General features: G+C 33.0%; 4 protein-coding genes across 4 annotated transcripts; 1 reads left to right on the plus strand and 3 right to left on the minus strand.

Moving 5' to 3' along the window:
• Window positions 1-1,054: 1,054 nt before the first annotated feature.
• LOC114389537 lies at window positions 1,055-3,408 on the minus strand. The gene is made up of 5 exons (XM_028350229.1): window positions 3,094-3,408; window positions 2,738-2,816; window positions 2,409-2,602; window positions 1,517-1,589; window positions 1,055-1,416 (listed from the first exon to the last, which is right to left on the minus strand). Exons 1-5 carry the CDS (start codon window positions 3,232-3,234, stop codon window positions 1,262-1,264), a joined length of 642 nt encoding a protein of 213 aa, XP_028206030.1. The 5' UTR covers window positions 3,235-3,408; the 3' UTR covers window positions 1,055-1,261.
• Window positions 3,409-5,780: 2,372 nt separating this feature from the next.
• LOC114391068 (adenine DNA glycosylase-like) lies at window positions 5,781-6,883 on the minus strand. Its single transcript, XM_028352064.1, has 2 exons — window positions 6,814-6,883; window positions 5,781-6,253 (listed from the first exon to the last, which is right to left on the minus strand). Exons 1-2 carry the CDS (start codon window positions 6,881-6,883, stop codon window positions 5,781-5,783), a joined length of 543 nt encoding a protein of 180 aa, XP_028207865.1.
• Window positions 6,884-7,192: 309 nt separating this feature from the next.
• LOC114389056 (glyoxylate/succinic semialdehyde reductase 1-like) lies at window positions 7,193-13,231 on the plus strand. The gene is made up of 8 exons (XM_028349649.1): window positions 7,193-7,380; window positions 8,194-8,304; window positions 8,388-8,486; window positions 9,386-9,487; window positions 11,488-11,603; window positions 11,801-11,879; window positions 11,962-12,132; window positions 12,818-13,231. The coding sequence occupies exons 1-8, from the start codon at window positions 7,276-7,278 to the stop codon at window positions 12,905-12,907; spliced, it is 873 nt and encodes a 290-aa protein (XP_028205450.1). The 5' UTR covers window positions 7,193-7,275; the 3' UTR covers window positions 12,908-13,231.
• A 388-nt stretch (window positions 13,232-13,619) lies between these two features.
• On the minus strand, window positions 13,620-16,007 carry LOC114388934 (60S ribosomal protein L5-like). The gene is made up of 9 exons (XM_028349477.1): window positions 15,916-16,007; window positions 15,763-15,832; window positions 15,583-15,674; window positions 15,062-15,188; window positions 14,899-14,978; window positions 14,689-14,805; window positions 14,473-14,607; window positions 14,207-14,376; window positions 13,620-13,951 (listed from the first exon to the last, which is right to left on the minus strand). Exons 1-9 carry the CDS (start codon window positions 15,916-15,918, stop codon window positions 13,849-13,851), a joined length of 897 nt encoding a protein of 298 aa, XP_028205278.1. The 5' UTR covers window positions 15,919-16,007; the 3' UTR covers window positions 13,620-13,848.
• Between the last annotated feature and the right edge of the window lie 1,163 nt (window positions 16,008-17,170).

A 17,170-nucleotide genomic window follows, 5' to 3' on the forward strand; every position in this document is an offset into this window, starting at 1 on the left:
AAAGAACTAAGTGAAGACTTATCTTTGTTACTTTATACTAATAATTTTTATTATAATACAAACAGAAGTTTTTAAAATTTCATGCAGTTTGTTTTAAACCGCAGAGAATCTAAAGATTTGGAAGTGTGACACGGAAAAACAAACACACACTACTGTATGCCTATCTCTGGATTAAGAAAATATAATTTAAATAATTGAAAGTAAAGTACACTAGAAATACCAGTCACACCACCGTTACCCAACTTCTTATATTTTCAAAGCATTAGTAAAAATATAGATTTATCATCGGTGACTTTTTTTCGTTTCTACTTTAAAAATCTAATCTATATTTCTGCTTAACAATTTCAACGTTGTTATATTTGAAGTTATAAAAATGAAAACAATATTTAACGAAGATGCACAAAATAGCAAAAATGAGTCTAAAAAGTAAAAAGAAGAAAAGAAAATAAATAAAAGCACAAAACCAAACAAATTCTTAAAAAGGAGTTAAAACTTAAAAGTACAGAAAGGAAAAAATTTAATAAACACAATTTCCAGATTTTGCTATTTTGGGTACTGCAACAAAATGCTTTCATGGTGTTTCTTGCATATCAACTTTAGGGGCACCAATTTGCTGAGCCACCTAACCACTTTGATTTTTTTAAATATATTTTTAATGTATAATAGTTTAAAACTATCTCATTACTTCCGTCAATTTTTTCATTTCAATACTAACATCATAAATAATATATTTCTTATTGTTTCATTGCATAAATATGCCTCAATAATATTTTTAGTTGAGATTTAAGTTTTAGAAAAAAAAATTATAATTCTTGTTAGAGGAATATGATAACTGCAGTCTATCCGATACTCTCTTAACAAAATAAAATTGAAATTATAGGAGGGTTAGAAGAGGAAAGACATTCTGAATCATGTAGGAGGAACTCTCAGAGTTTTCTCTCCTTCTCTTGCTAGTCAATCATTATATTCTCATATTCTGTTTTTGGGTTCCTAACATATTTTGAAATATCTGAGTTGCACGTACCGGTTAGGTCATGGAAAAAGTGAAATGAGATTAAAAAAAATGTCTTGTTACCGAATCATCAAAAACTTGTGCGTTCATCAACAAAATGTTCTATGATAAAAGACATGTACAATGACACATTGACCAACACAACCATTTTGTATACCATAGTCATTAATGAAAGGAACAAGAGAATATTGAATTGTATATATGCTACATGATAATCAGCAACCAGAGTATAATTTCATTGTCAAGGGACTAATCTTTCCATACAGGAATGATCCCCTGTGCTGCCAAACGTTTTTCAACCCAAAAGATAATGTGTCTTGCAGTGATCTTCTTTTCATCAACGAGAAATGGCTCAACGGTGCTTGCTCTCGAGTTATACGATGACAGAGAAAACCCCTTTGGACCTGTTCAATGGAAGAACAGAATGATGCTAACTCATTGTTTACTTGTGCATTTAACTAAATGTTAGTGTGATACTACTTTCTCAATGAAACATGTACATACCAATAAGGTTTCCTGTGGGAAAGAAGGCCCAAAATGAATAGGGGTTACCTTTCTTCAAAAACGAACCTTCCAACTGTCAATCATAACCCAATCAAAACGTTATGGATTTCTCAGTAATGTCAAGCTTTATAAATTGCAATAATGAATAACTCTATATCCTTCTTGAAACACTTCCTTACTAATCCTTCTAAAAGATTTTCTTAGTAGTCCTCATTAAATATTTTTACTTTGTAATTTAGTACTTCATCAAATATTAGGAGGATTAACAGAAAGATACTTGTAAAGGATGCAACATTATTCTATTAAAATAAGACCAGGCTTTTGAAGACACATTCATTGAGCTTTCTAATTTGAGTTTGGGTTCACAACACTGGCTGAAATTAGTGGGATGGTGTTATGACGTATGTAGGTTTCTCAAAAGACTAGTTCCTTAGATGGGGGAGAGTCCCATAATCCCCATGTCTTAATTATCACATTAAGTTTCTTATGCTATGTAATGTGAGACTCATAACATTATCATGTCGTTTAAGAGCACACTGTGACCACTGATTTGATGGTAGTCCTTTTTTCCTTTGATGACTTTACTCACCTATCAGTATTTGATATATTGCAACCTTAATCCAGCCATAGGTAGGTCTTTCCGTAACCCAACTTTTAATCAAAGCACCAATTGTTATGACTTAAACACAGAAGGCGAACTCAATCAAAAGACTAGTTCATTAGGTGAAAGAGCTTCATGGATTAAGTATCACGTTAAATTTCTTTTTCTACTTAACTGTTTATTAATAATTTAAGGTGGGACTCACATAAAGGATGGGGAATAGACTACCTCGCTATGCAGCCTAAATTGCAATCATTACAAAGACAGTAATGAATGTGGCAATTGGCTAACCTTATTGTCCTTGAAGACCAGCTCAATATTTGAGAAATCTTCTTGGGCTTCAAATATTGCTTTCAGTGAAGGGATCACATCCTCCTCCATCATCTGAGGCAGAGGCTTAGCTGGAGCTTTAGCAGGAGGTTTCTTTGCTGGTGCTGCGGCTTTTGGGGCTTCCTTTACCTCCTCCTTTGTTTCAGCAGTAGTAGCTAAGACCAGAAATTTCAATAACAGTTTCAATTATTATACTAATCATAGTCAATCCTTCCAGTGCAAAATTATTAATAACTAGTAAATGAAACAAAAGTTTCAAAACTTTTAATTGTGTTAATGCAGAAACACACCTGCTGTGCTAGGAGATGATTCTTGAACGGCAGAGCAGGTAATTCTGTTTCTGCTGGCCGTTTTAAATTTACTTGCAATCTGCAACACAAGAAGAACAAATATTGAAAAGAAACTAATCATTTAGTTACCTCAACCAAAAAAAAAAATTGCTATAATTGAAATATCCTAATATTTCAGTCGTGTAAGTTCATTACATTAGTATTATCTCATACAAAACTTAAAAAACTGAAAGCTACAACTAAAGATTAGCTATTAAAATGGAGAAATAAATAATATTCCACATAATATTTTCTTATTAGATTAATTAATATGTACAAATTATTTGAGTTGAACCTGAATAATCAGAGAGACATACCAAGGGTAGTATTGGTGATGATGATGAGGTGGGTATGGCAACATTTTGGGAGACATGCAAAGAAGAAGTTGATGTTAATGAACACAAACGAAAGCTAGAATCTCCAAGTGCTCCTCCTCTTAACAAAATTGCCATTTGCATTCTTCCTCTCTCTTAATGCTTTGATTGTGTTCTTTTTTTATTTTTTTCTATTTAGTCACCAACCATTTTTTTTCTGTCACTAGTTTGCTAATGGTTTTGGTCAGAAAATATGCGTGGGAGGAACAAAATGAAGAACCCTCTGATCCACATGGTGCGTGAGATAATATGTACCACTGGTTTTGAAGCCTTTTCTTCTATCTATCTATTTAAGAGAGAAAATAAATAAATACTACACAAACTCGGAACACTAGAGTACAAAACTAGGAGTGGCAGAAATAATGACCACAAGTGGCAATGAATCTATAAATGAGTTTCAACCGTGTATAATAGAATTTTGCTATAGACAAATTAAAAACTAGGAGTGCTATAGCCTTTTCTTCACCTTGTTGTTTTCTTACTATTTTTTTCTACACGCTTCTCCAATAAATTTCTCACCTCTTTCTAGTGTTGTATTTTCACTAAAATACAAAGAGGGGGTAAATTAAATGTTAGTTGTACTTGTATAACTCCGCTAAATATATCACGAGGAAAATCCTATAATCTATTCTCTTGGATACACATGTTAAACTTTCTTTCAACTTAAAAATGTCAAAATGCTTATGTCTTTTAATTTAAGTTATTTAAAAAATAATAATTTACATATAACCATTTAAATTATAATTGCTTGTGAAATTTTTAGAATTAAAGCATACTTTTATTAATAAATTTATAAGTGAAAATAATGAGAAAAAACAGGTAATGAGAAATGAAATTTTCTTTTTCTTTTTTCGGTTAGCCAGAATATTTTGATTAACACTCCTGTAAATGACCGTTGTTTAAGGCATGTGATGTCTTGCTGATAATTCTGTCCAAGTCCAATTCAAAATTAAGATTAATTGGTTAAAATTAAGCAGAAGGCAAAAGATTCACAAAAAGCAAAACAAAAATTTGTTGTATATAATTTTTTATACAATCTCGGATTTTTTTTTTTCATCTTCTTGTATATTCTCAGAATCATTCGTTGGTTGTGCAAACTAGCAGAAGGCAGAAGCATAACAGTGTTGTATAGATAATCAAGAGTCAAAACCATACATATCACATTGCTATACATATCAAAAGGGTAAATCTGTCTACGAAGAATAAATGCAAGACAAGTATTACACCATTTTTTCATTTAAATACAGCAAATTAATAAGCAAGCACAAGGCGGCAAATCTGATCCTCTAGGCTATTTTCTTGTGGTCGTTCTACTTCTCTTTTTGGTTGGCACATGGTTAGAAGGAAGAGTTTTCTGCTTGAAGTTTTGAACCATGTTGTACACCTGCAGCAGTATGACAATTTTAAGACAACAAATTATGGTATCTATAAAGCAAGAAGAATAAAATGAAACTTCAAATTTTATCCTTAACTGCATAGAAGCTAAACCTTTAGCATATTGAATTCTCTTAGAAGTTACAAACAGCATAAAATAAACAGAATGATCAGTAGTTTTCTAACTTTTTAATGTTAATATACTTGTTGCAACATACTATTTTAATGGATTTAAAATTGAGGTCAGTCAATGCGGACACATAACATAACAGTAGTCATGCATATGAATTGTGTTTCACATGGCTATTTCAAGTGTAGAAAATTTGTTTGCTGCGAGGATATGTTGCTTGCCAGCCAAGTTGAACTTCTATTTACCTGAACTCTATGAAAAGGCTACCAGCTATGCAATAAAAATTTAGGTTAACCATTTTTAAGCTTACTAGTAGCCTAGGACTACTGAATGAATTTGCTAAAGGCCACTCTGGCAATCCAGTACAATAACATGTAACCACAAAAATCATTAACAATTGTTGTAGTTGAGATAATTGAACCAAATCTAAAATGCAATGCATATCCTTGAGTGAAAATAATATCCCGGTTGAGGTTCTGAAGTTATGAAATACCCCTAAAAATTGGACAAAGTTAGAAAGACCCCCTTGAAGAGGAAACTACAGGGAAATTTTGGAATATTAAAATCTTAAAAAAAGGTGAATTTGTGCATTTCTTTTTTAAGTGAGGCATTTTAAACATATTTGGAGGGTATTTGTAATACTCAACTCCAAATTGAGGACATTGATTAAGGTCGCATTCCACTTGCTCATAAGCACAAGCATGAGACCAAAAGTATAGTTAAGGTCTCTTCGGTTCATCAAAATTGAGGAAAGTGTTAAACTATTCCTTACACACAAGAGCTTTGTATTTCCTACATATTTACAAATGTTAAGAGTGAAAAAGACTAGGTGTGAGGTCGCTAAGTGCAGCATACTACCTTTCTTACACTGGTTGTCAGTCCCATACTAGAAAGTGCATTGCTGTAAATGCACTTCCAAGTTGTTGCTTTATTGTCCAGGCTTTTGAACAAATCATCTACTCCTCCTTCCAGAAGAAAAAAGTTAACATTAGTACAAAAAGTCGCCTAATGAGTACAATGTGATCATTGTGTTAGTTTTTATGCACATCAATCAATCCATAGGCTATAAACCCTACGATGCTCATGGTTCTTGCATTACTTTCAATTAGTAGATAATGAAATTTAGTTACTTGTCATTTAATAAAGATAACATATTGTAAATGTCCAGAATTGCACCTTTCAATTGTAACACTAGCAATTCAACATACAACTTGAGGCGAATGTGACTGAAAATGTGAACAAATTCCCCAATATCTTCCCTCAAAACTATATTGCAAGTCTTTCTGATGTCAATTTTGAGATTTTTTTTCAAGAAGGGATCCATTGCTTCTCTTCTAGCTAATGGAACTGCTTCTCCATCCAGTAAGACAGATGGAAATTCCCAGAGACCAGCAAGCAATCCTTCTTCAGGTCTTTTGACAAGAATAAACTTGCTGCTAGACTGGTTTTTATCTAACGTTTCAGCTCCAACTAATTCAACAACACATACAGCAGAAAAATCACATCTTTGTTTAACCTTCACACCCTTAACAGGATAATCTGTAACTGCTACTGTACTATCATGTTTAGCATTTGATAGTGCATGACAAAATTCTGATGCTGGACATGAGGAACAGCTTGGGTTCAAAGGGGTGCACACAGTTGCCCCAAGTGAAATTTTACTTTTTTATTTAAAATTTCAAATTTATTTCTAAAAATATTAAAATGTAATAAAACATATTTTTTAAAAAAAGTAATCAATAATAATAATCTCATATTATATTTTTAGAACAATATTACTAGAAATGTAAAAAGATTATGTGAAATAAATACATTGATTTTATGATTTTTTTTCCAATCTAATTCCTAAGGCAAAAAGCCTAATAAACACTAAAACACAGACTGATTTTTTTTGTAGTGTTTGTTAAGGAACTATTTGCAATTCTGTTGAATGTCTAAAATATCATTTTTTTTAAACTGGTAATCAACAGACTAGAATAATTTTTTCTTAGTAAGTAATTTATAATAATTCTCATATGGTAAACTAATAATAATATTTTTTTAACTTTTTACACTTAAGAGAGTTCCCAATCATCCCTAACCCTAATCTCTAAACCCTAACCCTAATGCCTAACCCTAACACATTTAAAAAGGTGAAAATAAAACAATACAGTACTAACGATTAACGCCGTCTGTCTTGCATCCCCATTTCGCCGGAAGGGACACTGACATGGAAATTCCACCAATCATAATTCCCTAGCACAATATAAAAAATATATAAAAACAATAAATAAATTTTATTAATAAAATTATTGGTTAACATAGCTTTTAATTTGTTAATTTTATTTTTTTTGGAATACAGAAAGACTCAACTTTTAATTAGTTGATAATATTTTAAAAAATTACTAGTTTCTCATTCTCATAATTCCTAGGATTTTTATAAACTAACAGCTTTTAAATATTTACAAAAAATAATAACATGAGATTATCTCAGCCATTTTCTTACCAAATAATAGTCACTACAAAAAAATATGTTGTTTATATATAATGACACTGATGCTAATATTTGTTATTTGTTATGCTGCTAAAGGAAGCGCCTTTCCTAAGAAGTTGGGAGGAAGAAGAGAGTGAGAGTGAGAGAGATGGAGGTTGGATTTTTGGGTTTGGGGATAATGGGCAAGGCTATGGCAATCAATCTTCTACGCCATGGCTTCAAAGTCACTGTTTGGAACAGAACCCTCTCCAAGGTTTATACTTTCATATATATGCTGCTCATTCTACTACTTGTCTTTGTGATGATTTGTGTGTGTGTGTGTGTCCTTGTGATGATTTCTCTCCATAATAGGTTGATTGTTATGGTTAAGATAATTTTGTGCATTTTTGTGTTATTTTAATGAGTTTAATCTTTATAGAGTGACAATTTCATCCATCACAAATCATACTTTGGATTACTTTAAGATAATTATTTTAAAAGTTAACAATAAATTTACACTGTCAGTGCAGAACCTTTTTTCTCTATTTTAATTTGGGGTTCTATAGCATAGTTTCTTCTCATATGCCATTATCATACTTCAAGATATACAGAAAGTTATGTGCTGAGCCATGGTTCCAGGCATTTTGTAAGGCAGAGCGGCTTAGTAAAAAAAATTGTACTTTTAGCTGATATCAGATTAGTGGGATGACAAATTGTGTATTGGTATTGAACACTTTATCAAATGGATTTCTGGCTCTTCTAAAGTAATTTCAGTTGTTGATGAGAAAATCAACAGTTGATATTATGGCACATTCATGGTTTGTTATACAAGTACACGTAATATCAACTATTGATTTTCTTGTCAACGACTGAGATTGCTTACTTTACCCTCTAAAGTGAGTAACCCATTTTAGAGGATCTAGATCCTTATCAGATGTACCTTGTAGTATATTTTAATTTACTATTATTTCTAAACTATGAAGCTCAATACAAGTCTTGCCTCACTAACTTTTAATTTGAATACTCTGCCATTGTGTCCTGCACTCAGATAGTCATGACTCATGTTTGTTGTAACGTCTAATTGTAGTGTGACGAACTCGTGCAACATGGTGCTTCAGTTGGAGAAACCCCAGCAACTGTAGTCAAGAAATGCAAGTATACAATTGCAATGTTATCTGATCCTTCGGCTGCTTTATCGGTCAGTGGTGGTGATTATTATTTTTGACACGTGACTTCTTTTGTTGCTCTCTTATTTGAATTTTGTTTGTGGTGATTATCTAGGTTGTGTTTGATAATGATGGTGTTCTTGAGCATATTAATGGAAAAGGTTATATTGACATGTCAACAGTTAATGCTGATACATCTTCCAAAATATCTGAGGTTGGTATTCCTGGCTGATTTTACGATTTATTTTCCCTTCATTCAAATTCAAAATCAATTACATTTTCTTTTCTCTGTTTGAGAATTCTTCTGCTTGTGATATGTGTAAAATCTAGTCATGTCTTAAGCTACTTTTCCAAAATTTTGCTATTGCTCCCTGTTGTTAAGGAGAAACTTGTAAATCAAACAGAGGCTGTAATTGCTAATGTTGCATGACATCATTTTCCATGTTGCTCGAGGTATTTTCTGTGAAAATATAAATCATATTTGTTCTGTATTTTATTTCATCCTTATCATAAGTGTTTCATAGCTGAAAAACGTTGCTCTAATTCTGCCTCTTCTCTCTTTTCCCTAGATTGAAATGAGAATGTAATGTCGTTTGTAATTCACATTGTGGGGACATCTTTTTTTTCTTTTCAGTATCATGCAACACAAGTTTTTATCTAATTATAAGTTTATGATTATAGTCATTATTTGGAATTTGTCCATTAAAAATTTCTGTATAAATGATGTTTAAATTAGCTGGGAAGTCTATAGTACTGGGGATTTCTGTTTGGATGAGGAATACTTGATATGAAGTTAAACTTTCCCAATCTCATAAATGTGATGGGAATTCAATATATTACATTATTTGCAGATTCTTGCTGTAGAATTATAGAATATCTGCAATTTTATACCCTCAATAAGTAAATGAATATATGGTAGTTCTCTGTATTCATGTGTTGTATGCATGGCTTAAAGGTTCACTGTAGTATACGCTTGTCCCTGCTATGTGCATAAGATGGTGCTTGCATTTTACGTTTTACGGTAAGTTCTCTGATTAGGTAAAACTTTTACCTAATCAACCTTTCAAATGGAATCCATAGATAAGTTGTCATTGACAGACCTGATTTCCACAGGCTATCAAAGCAAAAGGTGGTTACTTCCTTGAAGGTCCTGTTTCGGGTAGCAAGAAGCCTGCAGAAGATGGCCAACTCATAATACTTGCTGCTGGACATAAGGTATTTCTAAATGTTACTCAACAATTGTGGATAAATTGTTAGTCATGTTTCTTGTATGCTTCTCTGCTGTGCCTTCAACTATTTGAGGGAGTTGAAATATTCAGATGTCTATTCTCTCCATTATATGACATGACATGTTTGCATGGCCGGAAGTTTTCAGAGTATCACATGCGTAAGACACATCAGCAGCTCATTAATGTACTCAAATCCTTAAAATGAATGTATTTTTATGATCAGCAGTCACCTGAGTATTATGTTGATTTCCCAAAACAATACATTGATGTTAGTTTGAGATATTTAAGCAATATTTAGTGTTATAAAATGCAATCTGATGACAAAAAAAATGCAAAGGTATAAATCTTTTAATTATGCAAACATCAATTGGGTATTGTTATCCAGAATAGCTAGTGACAGCTGCCAGAACTTTCCATCAGAAAGCTTGAAAATATTGTGACAGTCCTGCCAGTCAACTTTAAAATGCATATGCAAAGGTAATTGTCATGAGCCAACTCTCCCAAAAACATAAGCTGCAAGGAAATTGTCATGAACCAATTTTAAAATGCATTATTGTGAAGGCTTCAATACCTACCATATCAAGAACCAGTTCTCCCAAAAGCTCAAATTTTTAAGTGAAGACATATGAATGGTTTGTATTACATCTCTAACAGCAACATAATCATGTCCTATTAAACAGCAAGACATCCATTTAATATTTGTCATAAATATTATTATAGCTGATGATTTGGTGCACTTGAATGAGCATCTATGCATTCTTCACCTCTAAATGGGTAAAACATTTTTTTTTTTCATTTAGGTTAGACATGAGTGTAACTTAAAATAAAGTGTTAAAGTGAGAAAATTGGAGAAGCAAGGAACGTTGAGAGTGTATGTGATGCACATTAATTTATGTAACATATAAAGGGTGGCTCAATGCACGAGGTTCCTACCTGGTGGGGTCTTGGGTAAGATGTATCCAGTCTTACCCCCTCCCCCTCATGAAGAGAGGCTTTTTCTAGGATTTGAACCTGTGACTTCCAGGTCACAAGGCAGTGCCAAGGTTCCTCCTCTTATGTAACATATACAATTAAAATTAAGAATATTGTTTTGATGGGTTGAATTCCCTTGGAGAAATTATTGCAGCAATTAGATTGAGAGTGAAAAATAAAACAAGTGGTCTCACCATTTAAAATTAGTGGGACATTTGTACTTTTTGTTTTTTGGTTATTTTCTCTCTCCCACTGGTATTTCAAGTGGCCATTTGAAATAGTTGTCTACTGGGAGAAATGTGTCTGTAGTATTGATACAGGTTCAGTGAAAGATGAAGTGAAAGGAGCAACCGTTATACTTAACTTTTACTAAGTTGATTATGAAGGTTAGGCTGAGTATTTGTTTGCTGGTAATGTCCTGCTAGAATTGGTAAATTAAATGTTTCTGTCCTTTTGGATCATATGAGCCCTTTATACAACTTGTGAATCACCTAGAAATAAGAGTTCAAGCTCATTGAGCCCAGCCATAATCTATAATAGAGAAAGAAAAATATTCTCAATGAAGAAAGCATTACTGCCATGGTTGTCAGTTGTCTGTTGATTGTTGAAATTGGATGTGCAGTTATGAAGATAGGTTTTGTTGATTTCATGTGTTTTGTGACGTGTAAAATATGAAATATGTGCATTATTTCTTTTTGTACAGATATAATTAGATTTATTCTTTCATTAGGATTGATTGGTAAAGGTTTTCATATTTGTAGTAATCAGTTTGATTTGATGTCCATAATTCTAGCATAGTTCAAAGCTTTATAAAATAGTGTTCCTTCTTTTACTCTTTGAATTATCAGAAAACAATATTCACTTCTCATATTCCAAGTATTTGAATGTATAAGTGCTCATATTCAGATTCCTTGTTATGAACTGCTCCATCTTGAGGAAAATATAAAACTATAAATATGCATTGTGTATCTTTTTGCATGTTAAATTTCAGTGGTTGATCATTTTGATACGTAGGCATTGTATGATGAAGTGCTTCCAGCATTTGATATACTGGGGAAGAAGTCTTTCTTTCTGGGTGAGGTTGGAAATGGTGCAAAAATGAAACTAGTTGTTAACATGATAATGGGCAGGTAATCTTTTTCTTCCTCCCTTTTCTTGGCTCTATAAGTTTTTATTTGGGAGTGCCATTATTTTATGAATCAGTAAGCAAAAAATATTCATCCAGATTGCAGTATTAGTATTCCTTATTCGCTTCACTTACAAGCTAGATGGATTGCATGTCCATATTTTCTGTCTAGTTCTGTAAATTAGTTATTCTCTGTTACAGTATGATGAATGCTTTCTCTGAGGGAATCACACTAGCTGAAAGAAGTGGTTTGAACCCTGGTACTCTTCTTGATGTGCTGGTAAGTGATTTTGACCACTATGATTCTTATTGCTACCTTTTATTGTCATTTTAAATCATAATCAGGGAATTTTTGTTTGCAGGATCTTGGTGCCATAAGTAACGGCATGTTTAAATTGAAAGGACCTACAATGCTCCAAAACAGTTATTCCCCAGCTTTTCCGCTGAAACACCAGCAGAAGGACATGAGATTAGCTCTTGCCCTTGGAGATGAAAATGCTGTATCAATGCCAGTAGCAGCTGCAGCAAACGAGGTAAAACTGTTTTTCTCATTTTCTTTCTGTGGTGATCAGAAACAGCGTCTTTAGTTCATTTGACCACAATTCCAGTGAATAATCACATGGCTGCATCTAAATAAGTAACCCCACTTAAATGCCTTTTCCCCTCTATCAAACTTAGATGCATCTACATCTGCAGTTTTGAAGGTTGTGTAAGTAATATTCTGATTGTCAAGGAAGAACAAACCCCGTGTAGTCTAAGGATCAACTTTGGATTATTTCAAGATTGATGTTACATCATGCTTGTCAGTTGGTTTGGATCCTAACATTCCCATTTTAGTAAATAAATCATAGCATGCATGCTTTTGAGTTTGATTTATATGTTATAGACACAATTTAACTTCTGCATGATCATGTGATATCACGTACATATAACTAGTATTTATCAACCGCTGAGGCAACTGAAAACTAAGCAACTAACTTTTTAGTACTGAAAGTCTGCAACCAAAATGATTACTAAACTTACCAAACCAAGTTCTAGGAAACTGTTTGTTGTTAGCTACGACTGAGCTAGTAGTATCTTCATGGATTGCATGTTGCTTCAATGCTTCATCTGTTTCTGTATATAAAAAAATGATGGAACCTTTGTATCTTCTATTTTTAATGACTCTTGTCATATAGAGGTTTTCATAAGGTACTAAAGTTTGAATTCTGTTTGTAGGCTTTCAAGAAAGCCAGAAGCATGGGGTTGGGAGACCTTGATTTTTCAGCAGTTCATGAGACTTTGAAAGCTCCTGATCATTCATCTTGACCAGAGATTTCTGAATTGATTAAACCACTGTTAGGCAACAGTGATGCGAACCATCTATTTATGAAACAACAGTTTGAGCATAGGTCATTATTGTAGAAACTTATAGAAATGAATGAACCTTGTAGAATTTTGCCACTTTCGTTGCAAGATTAAGCTATAAAAGACAAGAACATAGGTTTAGTTCAACTTGTTGCAGACTTGCGGTGGACGGCTTGGCCATCTGTTCACAGACATTAATGTTTTAGTTTATGAGTGGTTTGAATAGGTTGCATGACTATTTTATGAACCTTTGTGGCATTAAATGTTTGCTTTGATTAGACTTTCTTTTTATGTATTTATACTAAGGAAAATACTAATAAGTATCCTCAAGGCATTGATTAAGGAACTAAAAAAAATAGTGTTATTGGGATACGCAAAATTGTGTAATGCAAATGATAATTGATTCTTTTAAAATAATTTGGAATCCAAATGATAATTATACCTAAAAGATATACATCCCAACATAAAAATTTGATATCTTGATTCCTATTTATAGGTTTTTTTCATTTGTCTTAAAAAATAGTAAAATATGTGGCGTCTAATTTGTGAAAGTGTATGTTCAATTAAGGAACTGGATTTAGCCTTAAGATTAAGTAAATCTGGATTAAATTTAACCTAACAAATTAAAGTGGTACATTCTTTCATTGTCGAAAAAAAAAACAAGCACAGTTCGTTAAACTAAACAACTTCCTGATAGAAACAAAGCGTATATCATAAAATAAGGTAAGACATCAATTCATGTTGACACGAAATTGACCAAAAATACGGCTTACTCAACTTCAAAAAGTATCCAAAATTTTGGACCTAGAAAATAAACAGCACATGTAAATAAAATGATTGACTGAACGCAAAATAAGAGAGTTTTAGTTGTGCAACGATGACATGGAATCTGCAATGAACTTTCACTCATCATCTTCATCATTATCAGCAGCAGAGTTGATAGCCGCCACACGAGCAATCAACTTAGCCTTCCTCTCCTCATAAGTGAGTTTCTTCAGATTGTACCTGCAGAAAGATGAAGATACTCTCAGGAACATTCTCCAATCAGTAAATACTATAACTAAGTTACCAAACCACGGTTCTAAAAGTCAAACAAAATATATAGTCACAGTAGATAACGAGCACATAAGTAGCTAAAAAGAAAGCCATGCCAGCAACAGGTACAAATCAATTTGCCGGAAATCAAATGACAAAAAATATACATCCATTACCCTATTTCAAGAATCTAGTATTCTAGTTCAAGTCAAAAATCAATTTTACCTCTTGTGTTCCTTCGGGGGCTGCTTCTCAGATTTCTTGAGAGAAGGATCAGCACGGATGGCAGCATGAACCTTCTTGTACAGTGCCTCAATACCATCAGCTTCTATTCCACGCTTGATGTATTCACTGAAGTGTGACTGATATTTCTCAGGTTCATCTTCCGCCAAGATCTGCAGGAAAAAAAAGGTTGTCTAACTAGCTGAAAAATCCAAATATTCCATAAAACAATACAGAAAACTGGTACAAAATAAAATCTTCTCTCATGCCTTCATATAGGCAGCAACATGTCCACCAAAAACATATTTGCGATGCACCTCAGCATCAAGCTCCTTCTTCTCCTTATCAAACCCAGCAAACCTCTTGTCACTATGAGGAATATCCAAACCCCCATCCAGAGCTCCCTGTAAACAATAAAAAATTATTCAATTTGATCACCATTAAAACAAAATCACACCAATTAGCATTGCAGTATGATAGATTACCTTAAGGGCACCAAAGACACGGTTGCCAGTTGTAGTCCTAATAAGACCAACATCAAGGAGAGCACGGAATGGCCTCCTGCTCTCAGCAGGTTCCACTGAATAGTCCTCTCCAGTAGCCTGATGAAAAGGATACAACCAATTAATTAACAAAACTGAGAGAAAGGCAGCAGTTGCACACACACACACACAGCATAGCAAATTCATAAATACCTCAACATTTCCTTCGTACTCCTCATCCATTTCAAGTGTTTTGAGGACTCTTCGGGCCAACAGGAGACCAGTACAATAAGCTGGACACAGATATTAAAACATGAGACAAAAGATAATCATAAAAAACCTGAGTGAGAAAAGGAATTCCTCATGAACAAAGTACCTGCAGCATAATTTGTAAGCCCTACTTCAAGACCATATCGTGGCAGCTCATGTGCATATGCTGCAGCAAGAACAATATCGCCAGCAATGCTAGCAGATATTATTTGTGCAACAATGTCTTTGTTGCTCTAAAAACCAGGTCAAGGTTTACACCCACAGAAAAAACAAAAAACATCACCAGATAAACAACTTCAATCGTTCATGTGCTATCCTCAAGCCATAAATAAAAGAATAAACAAATTTGAAGTACATAAAAAATGATGTTCCAATGAACGTTTACAACATTGATTTTAAATTAAAAAGATTTTGGTTAAAATTTATATTTTCAAGAAGAGTGTGTCATAAAACTTAATAAAAATGTTCCAACCCATAGCAAAAGCTACAATTTATAATTTCTAGGCAAATCGAGGTTGAAACAAATTCAAATTTACCTAGCAATAACCAAAATCAATTCTCATTAGTCCTCCTCTAAAATCCATGTCAAGCATAGATTAACCTAAGATATCGTTAACAAAAGGATACGAAACGAACAACAAAGCGATATTTCGGGGTGTTATATTTGTTCTTGTCCTGATTAATCAACCGAATCCTGGCACGGTAATCGGTTTTTCCCTCTGCAGATAACAAATATCGCCGTTATAAACAGAGTACGCAGAGCGCAGCATTAAACACGACGAAGAGAAAATAAACGGATGCGAATACCTCTTCTTCTCTTGAACTTGACTTGATACCTCTTGAAGTAGGCTTTTGATTTCTGTGACTTCACGTAAACCTTCAATGTTCACAGATTTTAGGTTAAAACTCAAGCATTAGAAGAAGCAATCAAACACGTCAAAAAAGAAGAAGCGCACTCACCATTGCTGAAGGACTGAAGGGCAGCAGCGCCTGAGTCTCTTTGGGGTTTAGGGAAAGAGTGAGAGCGATTAGACAGTGTTTTATAAGGTTTGGATGGGTCGGTTGCAATGAATTATTTTGGGCCATGTTGGGCTTGTAGCTTGTTTTGATATTAAACCAAGGAAAATACTATTCCTACTTCCAAAATAACTATTCCCACCTCTAATTGGAGTGGAAGATTAGTTCACTTGTGAAATTTTGTATTAGCTTTTCTCTCTCCCTCTCATATTATTAATACAAGATATTCATTTATTAATATCGGTCCAAAAAGCTGATTAATCACTTTTAATGAGATTTCATCTTTCAACTTAAGTTTTTTTTATTCACAAAACTCGAACGGTTGCTAAAAGGAACCAAGTCCAACTAGGAGTCAAAATAAGTCAAGTGACCTGTTAGGGGCCTCTGGCTTGGCTTGTCAAAGGCTGGACCTGGCCTGAACTATTTACTAAAAAGGTCAAATTTAAGTTTTTTAAAAAGCCTTTTTAACTAAAAAGGTTTATTAAGCCTTATAGGTTGTCTTGTTTATATAATAATATTATTATCATATTTTAGATTTTATTTTATATATATCACGATTCAAAAGACATTTGTCTTAAGACAAATCATGACCCTTAATTATTTTTATTAGATGCAAAAAAAATACAAAGATTAAGAGTTGTCTTATGTAATATCAGACTATGTTATATGATCTTGCGTCCAAAGTTTCAAATGAAGGCAAGTTTTATATGTTCCAATACAACGAACACTTAAAAATGAAGGCTTATAAATACCAAAAGCTTAGAAAAAAATGGTATACGAACCTACACACTAACATTCAAATTCTTTATGTAAAAACCTTCTTTTATATTCTTGTAAAGTTCATAGCTTTTAAAACACCTTTAATATCTCCAGAGAAAATATTAGGTGCTTAAATTGTATATGTGTATCTATAAAACGATTAAGAACTAGTGAGTGAGTTGTCCAATAACATTTTTTTTATTTATATTAGAGTCAGAAGTGGTTTGATAGGACACATAATATTAGTTTTTCAAACTTAGTGTTAAGCTTGGTTTGTAGAACCAAGAGTGACAATAATTAATACTCATAGCTTTCATAAGTTAATGAAACTTTATTGTTTATCAAGAACTAAAGGTAATCTTAGTGAAAGAGAGAAACTAGTATTATTCTCTATATTTTTTATATTTATTTTGTATCTCTTATGCTTTAAATTGACTTA

This window comes from Glycine soja, chromosome 16 (genome assembly GCF_004193775.1).
Source record: "Glycine soja cultivar W05 chromosome 16, ASM419377v2, whole genome shotgun sequence".
Classification (NCBI taxonomy): Eukaryota; Viridiplantae; Streptophyta; class Magnoliopsida; order Fabales; family Fabaceae; genus Glycine; species Glycine soja.